This window comes from Xenopus tropicalis, chromosome 1 (assembly GCF_000004195.4).
Source record: "Xenopus tropicalis strain Nigerian chromosome 1, UCB_Xtro_10.0, whole genome shotgun sequence".
NCBI classification, from domain to species: Eukaryota; Metazoa; Chordata; class Amphibia; order Anura; family Pipidae; genus Xenopus; species Xenopus tropicalis.
Genome location: NC_030677.2, coordinates 172,194,963 through 172,211,152, shown reverse-complemented (window position 1 = coordinate 172,211,152; position 16,190 = coordinate 172,194,963). Strand labels below are relative to the sequence as shown.

At 41.1% G+C, this 16,190-nt stretch overlaps 1 protein-coding gene across 6 annotated transcripts in view; it reads right to left on the bottom strand.

Annotated features, from left to right (window-relative positions):
* The window catches only part of trim36 (tripartite motif containing 36), a 48,726-nt gene that overhangs the window by 24,055 nt on the left and 8,481 nt on the right, over positions 1-16,190 (bottom strand). The window contains exon 1 of one of the 6 annotated variants that reach the window (XM_012964592.3): positions 3,645-4,010. The exons of 3 other annotated variants lie outside the window; for them this stretch is intronic. In XM_012964592.3, coding sequence (XP_012820046.1) covers positions 3,645-3,686 — 42 coding nt within the window. In that variant the 5' untranslated portion in view covers positions 3,687-4,010. 6 annotated transcript variants of the gene reach the window in all.

The following is a 16,190-nucleotide window of genomic DNA, read 5'->3' as shown; positions in this document are numbered from 1 at the left end:
CGCCGGCCGGCGCATGCGCAGTAGAGTGAAAAGCCGACTTTAATGTTTAAGTTCGGCTTTTCACTCTACTGCGCATGCGCGCGCAAGCGAGGAGGAAGGAGGAAGCGCCGGCAGCTACCCCGGGCTGGTGCTGTTCCCTCCGTACAGGGGCACCAGCCCGGGGTACAAGGTAGGCGCTCTAAGTCACTTGGGGGTGCCTAACATTTTGGCACCCCCAAGTGACTTAGCCTTTCCTTCTCCTTTAAGGTATAGGGCAGTGGTCCCCAACCAGTGGTTCGTAAGCAACATGTTGCTCCCCAACCGCTTGGATGTTGCTCCAAAGTAGGTGCTTATTTTTACATTCCTGGCTTGGAGGCAAGTGTTTGTTGCATAAACCCAATGTAAAGCCAAAGAGAGCCTTCTATAGGCTGCCAGTCCCCATAGGGGCTCCCAAATAGCCAATTATATTTCCAGGAACCTTTTTAATGCTTGTGTTGCTCCCCAACACTTTTTCGATTTGACTGTGGTTCATGGGTATAAAAGGTTGGGGATCCCTGGTATAGGGAAAGACCCCTTAACTTGGAAACACCAAAAAAGGGAGAGATGTTCAACAGAAAATACAAAAGAAATGGACATCTCAGAGAAAGCCACATGCAGAAATTCCTAGTAGCAACCAAATTCTGAAGCAGGAAGTGCAGTTACACATAGAACACATATCTTGTAAGTGCAACCTCGCCAGGAGTGCAAAGTACACGATCATTACCGTATATTCATTATCAATATTAGAGAAACAAAACAGAAATGATTCACTTTATTTTGAATATCTGGAAATTTTCAAAAACACAGTTAGGGTGTCCCCTAGCCAGCACCCCTCTTATCCAACACAATGGTTGGTAAAGTATGACTAGACCTGGCCAAACCAATCCAGAGCAAACACAACACCTTTGCCCTAACAACATTATACAGACTGACACTGCCACATTAAACTGTGCTTGGTAGATCTCATACCTACACACAGGTATTAGCAAGCACTTATTGCCTTTATATACAAGCCAGAATAGTTTGGGAGGTGTATGGTCATGGGTATTAAACAATGGATTCTTACGTATGGTTGAAAATGAGCCTAATTTCAGCAATTTTAGAGGTCTTAGACAGCAACTAGGAAATTTGTTTAAGTACTGAAACACCTGGCTCACAGTTACAGCCCTTCCAAAACTGCTAATAACTCACTGTAAAAGTAAGTTTACTTAAGGTATAGGGATCTAAATTACAGATAGATCCATTATCTGGGAAACAGCAGGTCCCGTGCATTCTGGATAACAGGTTCTAAATCTATATTACACTGGTAAGAGCTAAAGGAGGGGGGTCTGATTAATTACTGATTTCATATTGGACAAAACAGTCTTAAATCTTCTGCACTAGTTTTTAGATGCCTTGTGTTCAAGGGCCAGATGTACATAACCCAAAGTCCTTTGAGCGAGAGGCCATAAAAATGCCCTTGGAGGGACACATCTGGTCCACTGGCCTATAGTTGGGCAGCCCAACAGTAAAGCAATTGGTGGACTAAGAATTTTGGAACAGATGCACCATATGAATTTTACATCAAGAGTAGTTGTTTGGGGGAAGGGAAACCCACAGCGAGGTGGCAAATTGTTGCCAACATCCCCATTTTGTAGCAACCACCTGGTATGGTGTCAGTCTGCACTGAGTGCTATATTCTGTTTCCGTTTGCATCCGAAGGATTCAACAACAATGAGAGAAGCCAGAAGAGGGGAAAAAAAAAAGAACTGCCCATATTCACTGAACAGCTGAATAGGCAGCCGCACATCGCTCAAGTTCCTGTCATGGGAAGCAGAGACTTTACTGCAGCCTGGGTGAGGTCAGGGGAGGTGGGGGGGGGACTCCAGCCAATTTTGCATCAACTAACCGCAAACCCATCAGTTGCAGTTACCACCAATCTGAAACAGCAACACAACATGCTGTCACTCCCATCAGAAAATAAGACAGCTCACATAGATGAGACAGTTCTCTTTTCAGATGACAATGCATATTGGGCCTTGCTTGGCCAATGAGTATATTACGGTGCATGCACACAAGGTCTCTGTACAGAATCAGTTTGATGATCAGATCAAGAATATAAAGCGGAGCAGGGGAGCTAAGAACCAGTTATACCAGCTCAGTGTGGAGAAGCCTGGAGCTCCTAAACAGTGAAAGAAGAATTGTTAGGAGTTGGCAGCTTCAGATTCTTTGATGTTATTTCCTTCTAACAATGGGCAATATTATATCTAAGCACTCACGTTTGTTTCCCCCGTCACGACTAATTTAAGTATTCAATGTTCTCCACTCTGTATAGAGATTCTGTGGTGGCCTTTAACTCCTATAATACTGAGTGCAGCCATTCCTGGGGCCCCTGAACTGATCAGTGTGTCAAGGGCCCCACATGAGCTTACTGCATATAAGCCCAGAGGGCCAACAGCCCATTTCATTCCTAACATAATCATAATGCTATTTAAGATCCAAAACAAAGATATGTCCATCAAGTTCATCTCTGTACATAAAGGGAAGTAAAACAGCTGCTCCTGCTATTTCTGACCTGCAGCAAATTGAATAAATTTCATTTTAAAAAATAGCAGCTAGTTCCTGGATCAGTGCTGTGTTACATTACAGGCTTATTCAGAAAATGGCAAGTCCCATACATCTACCATAGAATATACTCATCCAACTCTTACCCATAAGGTAAGCAGCAGAAATGTAACACAGGGAACGCATGGGTCACCATAACATTGATGCCCAAGGCACTAAGTAGGCCCCAAGGACAGAGTGAAGCAGCCAATAAACCTATGTAAAAAGTGAAGGGCAGAGGGTGTGAGGGCTTGGCAAAGTAAAGAACTGGGACTCTTAATTCAGCACAAGTGCCATGAGTAAGTAGTAAAAACCACTAGTGCTTATAAAGTGCATGTTCAATGATATAACAGCCACATTAAGAGGACACAAGGCAGAATTTGCAGAGCAGTCATAATAACTAGATAAGTAACTTAGGTGTCACCTATGGGATATGCAGCACCCAGAGGCCACAAATGAGAGGAGCCACCCATTTACTGCTACACTGCAACTTGGGATTTACAATAAAGGCAGGAGTGAAACGTGTTAAACAGATATATACCATTACTGAGCAGATCTATCATGTTATTATGGCCTGAGTTACAAGGCTCCTGTATCTATTATTATGAGTGCTTTCACTATAATACCCTGTGGGGTTATTGGAATAGAGCACAGGCTGATTGCTGCTACACTGAGGGGCAGATTTATCCAAATGTGAGTTTAATACAGCAAAACTCACCCATGTTCTACTCATTCCTATGGGATTTTTAAAGGTATTTACCAATGGGTTAAAGTTCCCTATTTGATAAATACGCTTCTTAAAATCCCATAGTAATGAACAGAAGTGGGTGGGTGTGTATGTGGGTCCTGTTAGGGGATACTGGGAGTTGCGGCACAACAGCAGCTGCTGGAAGTCCCGGCTACTAAAGCGCACGCTGTTGCAGCTCCAGGATGAGGATATGGCTCAGATCAGCCCCACACGAACCCCTGGGCAGTGCGTCTCTGCGGCTTCGGGTTACTTACCCCCGGGCAGCCAACTGGCCAGCCCCCCACGTGACACCTACCTGTTGGCCACCCACCGACTCGCGGCGACCCGTTCCCTCCATCCGCGCTTCTTCGTGGGAGCTACAGGCGACGGGTTAGCGGAGAGAGGACACACGCCTGTTCCGGACCGCACACTCGCACAAGTGTAACGCACGGTAATGGTCTATAGTACGCGGTCCCAGCACTACTCCTACAGATTATCTTCGACACAATTCTCCGACCGCATCTCATCCACACACACCCGCCTGCCCACCTTCTCCCTCCAACTTCAGCATCTGCCGCTCGGCTTCTGGGCGGGGTAGGGTGGGAGCGGCTACATGTAGTGGGCGGGGTTATTAGGTCCGATAGAAACGGAGGTGGGCGTGGTAGTTTGCAGCGTGTTGGGGGTAGAGGCGGCCGAGCGAACTCTGTTAGTGGCCTGCAGATGCGACGCGTTCGTTACATCTATACAGTTGCGAAGATTTAGTGCTGGCGTATTTAATTCCATGTGGAGTAAGTGCCTTGAATGGAACGCAAAAATCAAAATCCTAAAAAAAAATGCTACAGGCAGATTGTCGGCAACAGCAGCTGGGGGCGTGTCAGGTTGTGTACGGGGCGGGGCAAAAGGAATACAGCGTTTAGTTATAAAGAGAGGGGTGGGGGTAGGAATTAGCCTTTCATTGATTTTGTGACATAATTTGGGTCCCTTGAGAAAAAGATTAAGTTAACAAAACAGGAAGATGACCTCATAATACTAATAATACATCTTGTAGGTATAAGGACCCACGCACGATTTGTCATGGCGACGCAACTGAACGTTATGGGTGGTAAGTCGCCACAACTAAGTTAATTAATAAAAGTCGCAGTGACTAATCGCCCTGTGTGTCTGCCCTTATTGTTGCTGGCGGAAAGCCATTTCGGAGTGGTTAGTCGTCCGCAATAGCAGAAATCAATCGCAGGGGACTGAACCGCTCTGTAGGTTTTTTACCCTAAGGGCTCTGGCACACGGGGAGATTAGTCGCCCGCGACAAAACAACCTGTTCGCGGGCGACTAATCTCCCTGAGTTGCCTTCACCTGCCATCCGACTGGCAACAATGTAAGCCACTGGTGGGATGGCACACGCGGCGTCGCGATTTCGGGAAATCGCCGAAAAAGACTTGCGAGGCTTTTTTGCCGATTTGCGCGAAATCGCGCCGCCGCGTGTACCATCCCACCGGCGACTTACATTGTCGCCAGTGGGATGGCAGGTGAAGGCAACTTGGGGAGATTAGTCGCCCGCGAACAGGGAGTTTTGTCGCGGGTGACTAATCTCCCCGTGTGCCAGAGCCCTAAAGGTCTCCAAACCAGCAGATCATTTCCTGATATGCCCAGGGCTGCCATCAGAAACCTTAGGGCCAGGGGTGCTGCTGCCATGAGGCGAGTTGAGAAACCCGCAAGTTATCAGGGCTGGCAAAAATCTGCTTCTGGTAACTGTAAGACCCAAATTCCAATTTTTTGGTTCTGCTAGTGCAAAGAGTGTGATTGCGCTCTCTGCATTAGCGATGCAGGGGAGAGCATCCAAAATACCGCCTCAGGGTGTCAAGGACCCCAGAAATGCCCCTGCTTTTGGGGCCCTGTATAAGTTAGACTTATGTGTGGCCCCCCATGAACACAAGCACGCATTACCAACATTTGGGCCATGTCCCTTTTGTGTGCAATATAACCAGCTGATGTTAGTCTATAAGCAGTTCAGTTTCATTAATTCATGCACTAATTAATAGTCCGTTCATGGGGGGGCAGTGGAATTTGCCCTGAGTTTAAACCTTACACTCCTTCCTGCTCTGTGCTGTCATTGATATTGAAGTTATGTATGTTTTTTAATGTTACATAAACTGCATATGTTTAGGGGTCCAATGGTCTTGCTGTGGAGCCCAAAAAACAAGTCAGTAGTAGTTCATACATCTTACCATGTATGGCTACCTTTAGCCTAGCCTAAACTGCCATTTGCTCTCTTTTATTACCTCCCAGAGTCCATCTGTTGTGTTATAATCCCCACACAAAAAGGCAGAATAGTGCTGTGAAAGCTATGTATACACGGAGCACTAACAGAAAGAGCTGTTAAATAAAAAAAATCATTTTTATTCAGTCATTGTTTAAAAATTGAAGAGTGCATGCTGCGACTGGTAAGTGCTCCTGTGAACTAATGATTATTTGCGTATTTTGAAAAAGGCAGAATAGCCTTATAGTCAAGGGGGTATAGAATGATGTCACTGGGGATGTGGTCAGTCATAGGACTAGTAATTAAAAACTTCAGGGACAGTGTCCAAACATTTGCAAGCCTGTATAGACAGATACCATAAAAGCAACTTTAGGCACTTTAGTCAGTTTAGAAGCTTAGATTACTACTCACAATCTTTTATTTTAGATTTGTTCATTTAAAAATTTCAAATAAATTGCAATGGTTTTTTTTAGAGCACTTTATTGATATATTTCTTATTAGTCTTAAGTTTTTCTATAAAAAAAAGTAGCAGCTATTATTTATGGTCAAGCATCAGTATGTTTTGTGCTGACATTAAGGGCAAAGACACATGGGGTGATTAGTTGGCGCATCTTTCCCACCATAGGGTAGTGTAGGAGTTGCTGTCACTAATCACGCATTTTTTTTTTTTTTTGCTGCACGGATTAGTAGCCACATGTGTCTTTGCCCTAAGAAACAAATGCTAGCACTGGACCAGAAGTAGAGTTCACACTGTAGTATGTGAGGTCAGATTGCTCAACCCCCAGACTTTTACCAAAGGGAGAGGAATGGAATGCATTGAAGCCATCAAAAAGTAGAAAAGAAAAGAACAAAGAACATCAAAAAAGCTTTACATGTTTTGTGTTAGCAATAGGCATTAGACATAGCATATATATATATAAGGAGTGCATATTCACCCAAGATCTTGCAATTTTTGTCTCTGTCCCTTTTTTTGTGTGAAATTATCTAAAATTAAAACATTAAGGGTTGCGATTTTATTTAATACAAAATAAAAAAATACATAAGGGAACTGTCATACAGGGCACTCCATCACCCGTGGGAAAGGAGAATTCCTGCTGAACAAAGAAGCACCCTGTGTGACAGCGCCCTTGCAGACAATACCTGTCCCTTTACAATAGTTGGAATTGCCGCTTATAAAACACATTACATGCAGTGAATTCAGATAATCGCTTAAAACTGCCTCCTTCTGTATTTTTGGGCAGTTATCCAGTTGCTGCATGTGTTTTACATGCGGCGATTCCAACTTATGTGAAGGGGCAGATATTGCTGGGCTCTTTATTGCCCATGAGAGAGGAGATTTCCCACTTGGCAATGAAGTGACTTGTGTGAAAGGGCTATAAGATGATGTTGGAAGCAATTCAAAGGAAAAAGAAAGCATAACCATTGTTAAAATTAGAGCAGACAATGGGGCAAATTTGATAACAAGAGTGCTAAACTGCACCAAAACAGATAACAACCAATTGGGAATTAGAAAATGAAAGCAAAGTTTAAATAAGCTACAGTATAATAATTATAGTAATAACTGCCATTGCCAACAATTCAAGTACAGCTACAAACATATATATAGAAATACATTTGTACTGACCCTACTAAAATGGATATTTGTTTCAAATACAAGCACATATGTGTGTATTACGCTGTACAGCCACATGGGTTTTAATTGTCCTTTTATCTGTACTTGAAAAATACTCCCATTTCTACAAATTGGTTTTGCTCTGGAAAAATTGGTTTGTGCTGCTTCATCTTTTATGATGTTACTTGTAAGTGTGCCCTGGCATAACCTTTTGCATGATGGATGTTGTATTCCCTTGTCAGGCTTCTGGCTGTGTCTATAATATGTACTGATACCAGGGGAACTGCAAATGAAAAAGCATGAGTGTTTATAGAGTATATGTTTGCTTCGTGCAGCTCATGTTTGTATTGCTGCAAGAAGAAGGCCTTGGGCTGGACTTTATGCAAACAAGACAGGCCTTTGTTAGAATTTCATTTTATACCATCTCCTTGCACAGAAAAGGAAATGAAAGTGCTATGAAATAGGATCTTGTCCCAGGGGGTGGGGAAATACTAAAAACAAATGGGAGTGGTTTCAATGGAAATAAAGCACAAAACCCGATTGCTGTTACTGTAACTGTTAGTAGGTGCTCAAGCTTCCAACAGGAGGAGCTGTCCAGTCAGTACCACTATGTACTATAACATGGAACCCAGCTCTGTGGCCTCATGTTGAATAGAATCATATAAAATTGACACGTGCAGTAAATTTTCATTACATTTATCTCTAATAACAGTAGACATTATTCATTTGAATTTTCAATAAATATTTATTCTATTTATTTTTAAATAGTGAGTTCCAATTAAGACTAACAAGGTCATATTGAAACAGGTAAAACTTGCTAGGGACCTGTAACTGTTAGCTAGTAGCTACTAATCAGTAGTTAGCATGTACTGGTCTAGTGCTTTTAAAAAATGCAAGCATGCATTTAACTGGATACTGGATTTGATTAAATATTTACATTGTTTGTGAATAACACTTTGGTAGAAGCTTTTTTAGGCACAGACATTTACTATTTACTGTCAAACAGACAACCCCTTTACAACCTGCAGACAACCCACCCTAAAGTTTTGAAAAGATTTCAAAACCACTCTTATGAGATCAGAGGTGGTAGATAGAGCATGTGTAGATACATCACTTAGATAAGTATAGACAACATCACTGACGAGGGGCCCCACTGAAATGTGTCCTGCACCCTTCATGAAACTAACTCCTAAAAATAGTTTTTACAGGCCTGTGGGTTTCAGGCTGACTTATGCATCACCAATAGAGATGAATATTATCCTTTAACAAGGGCAATGGAAAGTTGAGTCCCTAAACTTAACTCAAATATGGATCTGTAGTGCCCTGAACCCCTCCTGTTACATTCAAAATTGCTACTCTCACCTGTATAAATACTGGGGAACAGTTGATGCACCACAGCTTCCCATCAGTTATGTATTTACAAAATGCTGGACCAGGCATTGCCAAAATTAGTCTTCAGCACTTATTGGCATCATTCATTAAACAGATACTTTCTCAATGTTTTTGTAACTTAATTACATATTCTGCAACTTTCTTTCGTATCATTAATACCAAATGTCAGTCCAACCATAATGTGAATGTAAACTCTTGGTCTGGGTGGGGTGAGGCATGGCTGTCTTAGAATGGGGGCATCACCACCCTGGTTTATATAGGGGGAGGCTGATGTCTCTAAATCCACTTTGGGATTATATAGATTGACATCATGGGATGGGATTAAGTGCATGTATCAAGTCACCCAATACACAGGCAGCACTTCTGCCAAGTGATCTAGCAGGTTAGTGGATTTTGGCCACCCATGTATATTATCAGATTGCACTGATATATAGCACTAAATACACAGCCTGTGTGGTTATGATTATTCAGCAAATTATTATCTCTAAGGTTGAAGACACATAGATCTATAGTAGTGGCTACTTGTCATGACTTCAGAAATAGACAATGCTTGTTGCCGGTGGAACGCCATTTTGGAGCAGTTAGTCGCCTGCGATAGCAGAGATCTATCGTGGGCGACTGAACCGCTGCGAAGGGTCTACCTGACCAATTTCTGGCTGAAAGTTAAGGTGAGCAAACTGGTGAAAGATAAGCTTATTTTGCAACCTTACTTGCAATGTATGACCAGCTTCACACTTTATAGGTCCATTATAGGATTTCACCCACAGCTTTCTATGTTTTGCTACTTGTAAGGGTATGTGACCTGTTATCCAGAATGCTGAGGACCTGCGGTTTTGGAAGTCGGCCTTTTGGTAATTCTGAGCTTTTTGAATAATGGGTTTCCGTATAATGGATCCCATACTTTCCATGATGTCAGAATCTGGAACTCCTGAGTTATTTTTGGTCTTGTTATGTGGATTACAAGTTAATAGGCTGTGTATGTAGACAGAACAATATATGCTATATAACAACCTATCTTTTGCAACCTGATTATGTTATCTCCTCATTTGCAGGACACTGATCAACAAAGTCTTTATTTGCTTGGGCTAAGGGATTTTTACGAAGGTCGATAGCTTTGTGCAAAACAGACAATTGTGAGTGGCAGGATTGGTAGGGGGGTGCAAATACGTTTACAAACCTATTTACAAAAGAGCTTTCTCACTGAACACTTAGATATGAGAGCAGACAAAGGTTATTTATAAATCAAAAGCTTCACAATTTTGTGTTGTAACCATGTCAGTATATATTGACTTTCAAGCAGGGTAACCACAATAACAAATTAAAAACAATGGAAAATACAAATGGACACTAAAAAGGAAAACAGAAGGGTATTGTAACTCAAGGTTGTTAGGGTAACGACACAAGGAGCTATTAGTAGCAGCTACAAAAATTGTCAATGCTGATCATTTACTGATAATTGTTTCTATGTGTGTTTTAGCAGAGGCAATACTCAGTATTGTCTATGCCAGGGTATTTTCTTGCTTTTAGTAGCCGTGACAAGTAGCTGCTACTAAGTAGCTCCATGTGTCTTTGCCCTTAGAAGTTACAGAGGAGCTCAGTGACTAAAACTGGCCATACACGCACCAATATAATCATATTATTTTCAGACTGTGTAAACTCCAACTTATCATCCCAATAATTTTCGTACCATGGCGACCAGTTGTTCAGTCGATCAGACAGGTTAGAAAATTTTGGTCGGATGACTATAATATCTGTGCATGTATTGTGCATCTGACAATATCTATGAGGGACCTACACCCACTTGGTCTGGGTGTCTGTGCAGGAGTGAGGCATTATGGGAACTTTCTTTACACAGCTCAGCGTTTTTTCTTCCTGTTTGGCTTCTGATCATCTGACTTAAGGGCACTGTTGAGACAACTGAAGGTATGCCCGCAGCTTGAGATGAACTCTTTACTAGCCTTTCCTTCTCCTTTAAACATACAATCGATATCAGAACATTGAAAGAAGACAAAATCTGGTCTCCTTAATGCTAGTACCACACGGGATAATAATGCCCTTTTTGACCAATATCAAAATCAAGCGTTTAAATGGGGACCAGTAACAACTATTAAGTGCTGACATGGCTTCACAACAAAATTTAGAGACCTTGTTCAGAAAAAGTTTTCTCAAATATTGTGAAGTGATACCTATCTTAACACTTAATTGGAAATGGTCAAAAAGGCCATTAGTGACAGAGTGCCAATGGTTAAAGGAAGTGTAATATAAAAGGTTTTACATACTTTGTAACTTAATATGATAATAGAAATACATTGATAATGTCTCTGCATGATTAACAGGACATGCATACATAAAACACCCAAGCAGAAAAATGCTCATTAGAATTCTCAGAACTGATGAAATGTATCATCACAGATCTGCAGTTTAAACATTTAGGCCAATAGCACACAGGGCTGTAGGTCACAGGGGAAACTGCCGTGATCTAATAGGGAATAGGGGTAAACACTGCAGTCAGTTGCTTTATGGCCCAGTTGAGCACTTATTGATTCAAAGCCCAGATGTCTGCATTCTCTTGTAAAATTTCCTGCCAGGCCCTCGTTAATAGAAAATGATCGGCATTGTTCCCACTGTTTATTAACAAGATTTAAAACAGCCTTGTATGCAATAAACCTAATGAAAAAGCATACAAAAAAGGTACCTATATGAATATCTGAATATTTGATGACAACATGATTGAAATATTTGTGCGTGGACATAGATTATAGAAGAGAAGGCTGATTTAATAACATTTTGAAAAAAAAGCATTTACTTTTGCCGTTGCATGGTGTTGCATGACAAGATTTTGTGGGTCAGATAAAAACTCACCCTCAAAATCTCCTGTGTAGTTTAGCCCAATAGGTTATTGTGATTAACAACACTAATCCTGAGAAAAACACTTAGGGCTCTGGCACACGGGGAGATTAGTCGCCCGCGACTAATCTCCCCGAGTTGCCTTCACCTGCCATCCCACCGGCGACAATGTAAGTCGCCGGTGGGATGGCACACGCGGCGGCGCGATTTCGGGAAATCGCCGAAAATGACTCGCGAGGCTTTTTCGACGATTTGCGCGAAATCACGCCGCCGCGTGTACCATCCCACCGGCGACTTACATTGTTAGCCATTGTTGTTTCCATTAGCATTCTTTGCTAATGGCAACAACAAAGCTGCGGCTAGTAGCGAAACGGTTGTTGAGGTGTGCAACGCCTAGCTGAGTGCCCCCCCCTATAATATTGATGGAATAGCAGCTGCTAATACAAGTATGGGACCTTTTATCCAGAATGCTCGGGACCTGGGGTTTTCCAGATAAGGGATCCTTTTGTAATTTATACCTTACGTCTGCTAAAAATCATTTTAGGCTTGTGTTGCCTCCAATAAGGATTAATTATATCTTAGTTGGGATCAAGTACAAGGTACTGTTTTATAATTATTGAGAAAAAGGAAATCCTTTTCCAAAATTAGAATTATTTGCTTATAATGGAGTCTATGGGAGACAACCTTTCCGTAATTCAGAATTTTCTGCATAACAAGTTTCCGGATAAGGGATCCCATACCTGTACTGTGGATCATCTGATGTGAAACACTGCAAACTAGTGGAGTGAATTGCTGGAGATACGTAGTACTGCAGATTCAGCTTATGATAAGTATCATAATGCACATAATTGCTGACTTTATAACAAGTTCATTGGAAGTAACATTGTTGGAAAACTCCTTTACTCCATTAGATGAGGATGGGAGCGGTATGACTGCAACACAAAGAATTTTACATTGGCACAGCAAGATATTCACTTAAACCCTATTGAAATAGAATATTCCTATTATAGGAGAAGTCCTTTACTCCATTAGAGGAGAGTAGTATAACTGCAACACACTGCATTTTACCAATAATGGCACAGCAAGATGTTCATTTATACTCTATGGAAACAGGACATTCCTACTACAGGATTTATATATGGCACTCTTTACAAGAAAGTTATCTTTATTGGAAACACAAGGATGGCCTTGCTTACCTTTCAACATTGATATAACATTGCATAACCTTTATAATATGTCTGTCTAACAATCACACAGCTTGAGTGCCTGTGCATTGTGCTATTTTGAATAGTATGGTGATTTGTATAATTTCAGATTAAAAAAGATCTCAGGGTAGGGCCCCTTCCAGCAAATTGGTGCTGCTTTTGGGTTTTAAATTATTAGTTCTTCGTGTAGGCATGGTGACAAATAAATATTGCCTTTTATTATATTAACTATATAACTATTGTGGTTTTGATCCTGGGTTAGTACCCCTCAATACTAATTTTGTGTGCTTTCTCAAGCTGATAGTAGGCACATAATTAATATATCACAGTTGATGAGAATGTGAAACACTGCAAACTAGTGGAGTGAATTGCTGGAGATACGTAGTACTGCAGATTCAGCTTATGATAAGTATCATAATGCACATAATTGCTGACTTTATAACAAGTTCATTGGAAGTAACATTGTTGGAAAACTCCTTTACTCCATTAGATGGGGATGGGAGCGGTATGACTGCAACACAAAGAATTTTACATTGGCACAGCAAGATATTCACTTAAACCCTATTGAAATAGAATATTCCTATTATAGGAGAAGTCCTTTACTCCATTAGAGGAGAGTAGTATAACTGCAACACACTGCATTTTACCAATAATGGCACAGCAAGATGTTCATTTATACTCTATGGAAACAGGACATTCCTACTACAGGATTTATATATGGCACTCTTTACAAGAAAGTTATCTTTATTGGAAACACAAGGATGGCCTTGCTTACCTTTCAACATTGATATAACATTGCATAACCTTTATAATATGTCTGTCTAACAATCACACAGCTTGAGTGCCTGTGCATTGTGCTATTTTGAATAGTATGGTGATTTGTATAATTTCAGATTAAAAAAGATCTCAGGGTAGGGCCCCTTCCAGCAAATTGGTGCTGCTTTTGGGTTTTAAATTATTAGTTCTTCGTGTAGGCATGGTGACAAATAAATATTGCCTTTTATTATATTAACTATATAACTATTGTGGTTTTGATCCTGGGTTAGTACCCCTCAATACTAATTTTGTGTGCTTTGTCAAGCTGATAGTAGGCACATAATTAATATATCACAGTTGATGAGAATGTGTTGCAGATTACTAGCCTTATTTTTCTGTGCGTAGTATGCAGAGAGGGAGTCAGGACAATATGTTCTAATGCAGCAGATAAAACAGCTTACAAAATAAGCTTCCGAATTAGCAGTTAAACTAATTGACCCTGCCCAAAACATATGCTACTATTTATTGATTTTTGCCATTAAAAGAACTGAGCACCTACCAAGCACTTAGTCTCTTCCTCAAGCTTACCATCCAAGCAAGAATGTCTACATAGCAAATAACATTTGGAATTTAATTAAGGTCCAAGAAAAGCCAATATTGTTCTAGTGCAGTGGCTGCCAGACTTTTTCACCCTTGGTGGTCTAACTTTTGGTCAGGGCTTAGTTAAGTGTTATAAATATAGATAAATATAGGTTGATAAGGCATTTAGACATTGTTCCAAAGATATCTTGGCCAACAAGAAAAATGTTTAGCCAAGATCTCACTCTGTTTCACTTTCTTGGCTTCCAGGTGTATCTTTTTTCTAACTGGCCCATAGGTTAACCCTTGCCACTGCTCCAAGCTCCCTTTACAATAACAGAATAAGTAAATGTGGGGCATTATTTACATAAAAGTTCTGCAACAATGGATAGTGCAGACAGTAGAATTTCATTCTTCAGGGAAGATGAGCTGTTTCACATACATATATTGTGACTATACATCATTTAGGACCTCAACTGGTCTCTTAAAGGAAAAGCTAATAAAGAGTTAATCTTAAGATGCAGGCATACCTTCAGTTCTCCCAATAGTGCTCTTAAGTCTCCCCATATTTCTCCCATTCAGATGATCAGAAGCCCAACAGGAAGAAAAAACGCTGAACTGTGTAAAGATAATTCCCATAATGCCTCACTCCTGCACCAAGAGCAAGATTGGTGTACATGCTCAGTTAGTAAGACTATGAGGAAGCTTCCTGCTGATTGGCTCAGATCCACATTCCTAAGGGGGTGGGAGTGAGTTCTTAGCATTCTCGAGGGAGGGGAGAGAACAGAGAGCTCCATGTCTCTGGCAGAGGAAAACAGACACAAGAAATCTTTTGACAGCGTTTCTGTGAGTGCTTATGGCTGTATTTACATTATATCTTATATGTATATATTACCTTTCTGATAAAGCTTACTTAGTTTTTACCTTTCTTTCTCCTTTAATCTTCTTAGCACCCAAGAAGTTGCTGGGTCTGCTGTCTCTGTTATTACGTGCAAGGGTTCAGATTCCTACCTAGTTACACAGCACCTCACTTAGCCAAGAGTATTGATAGCTGCAGGGAGTGTTTGTTCCATAATAGCACATTGTGCACACCTTGGCAACAAATGGATGGAAAAGCTATACTATTCCCATCTAACTGCCTCGGAGCTAAAATAACACAGGTGTCTTCTTTTTGGCCAGAGCCTTCCCTATAATACTCAAAGCAGTTTGTATTGCTTTCAAAAAGGAGCAATCCAGTTAAATAACAGCAGACAGAGTGCTGTTTCATACACATGACTGTCCCTGTTTATCAGATATTATTATTGTTTTAACCCACATCCCCTATCACTGTACAACAGATGGAATTTTGGAAGACTTTATGAAGTTTATAAGCTTTGATACTGTATGTTAGGTAAGAGGTAAACACATCACACAACAGTTTATTATGGGAACAGAAATCACTTAGTAGCCAAAGGTCAAGCACATACAGGGAGAGGGCCATTGGGATTCTATTGTTGACTTTCCTGGCAGCCTCTTATACTCCCATATGGCTGCTGGGATGTAAAGTGCAATGAGGCCGTTTATTTTTCACTAGTGTACATTACTATTTAATACTAGGGATGCACCAAATCCACTTTGGGATCAGGCCGAACCCTAAATCATTTGTGAAAGATTTGTCTGGATACTGAACTAAACCTGAATACTAATTTGCATTAGCAAATGAGGCCACAGAGGGGCTAAAGAGAACTGTGGGCTTTGCATGTGGTGAAATATTTCTACTTCTGTGTTTAAGTGACAAAAGAGTCATGTAATTTTAAGGTTTCAGATTCAGTTCAGCTACGCACATGAATTTGGCCAGATCCGAATCCTGCTGAAAAAAGACTGAATCTTGCCCAAATCCTGAACTGAATCCTGGATTCAGCGCATCCCTATTTAATACCACTTTCACAAACGCAAGGTAACTTAGAACTGATCTATGTTCCCTATAAGGCTAATGAAGCTCCAGAAGCCATGACAAAAAAATGCCTAAAACTATACCCCAACAAAATCTATGGAAGCATCTTACATTTTAAACTTTCCAAAACCAAATCACTGTGTGAATATGTGCAGAACAAGGCAGTACAGTTTGCAGTGACCCCCTCCAAACAGTGACCCATCTGTTATCAGGGCTGCCCCAAGTGCTGGCAGGACAAATGGCAAAATATTCCACGTGGGGTATATATTTAACAATCTAACATA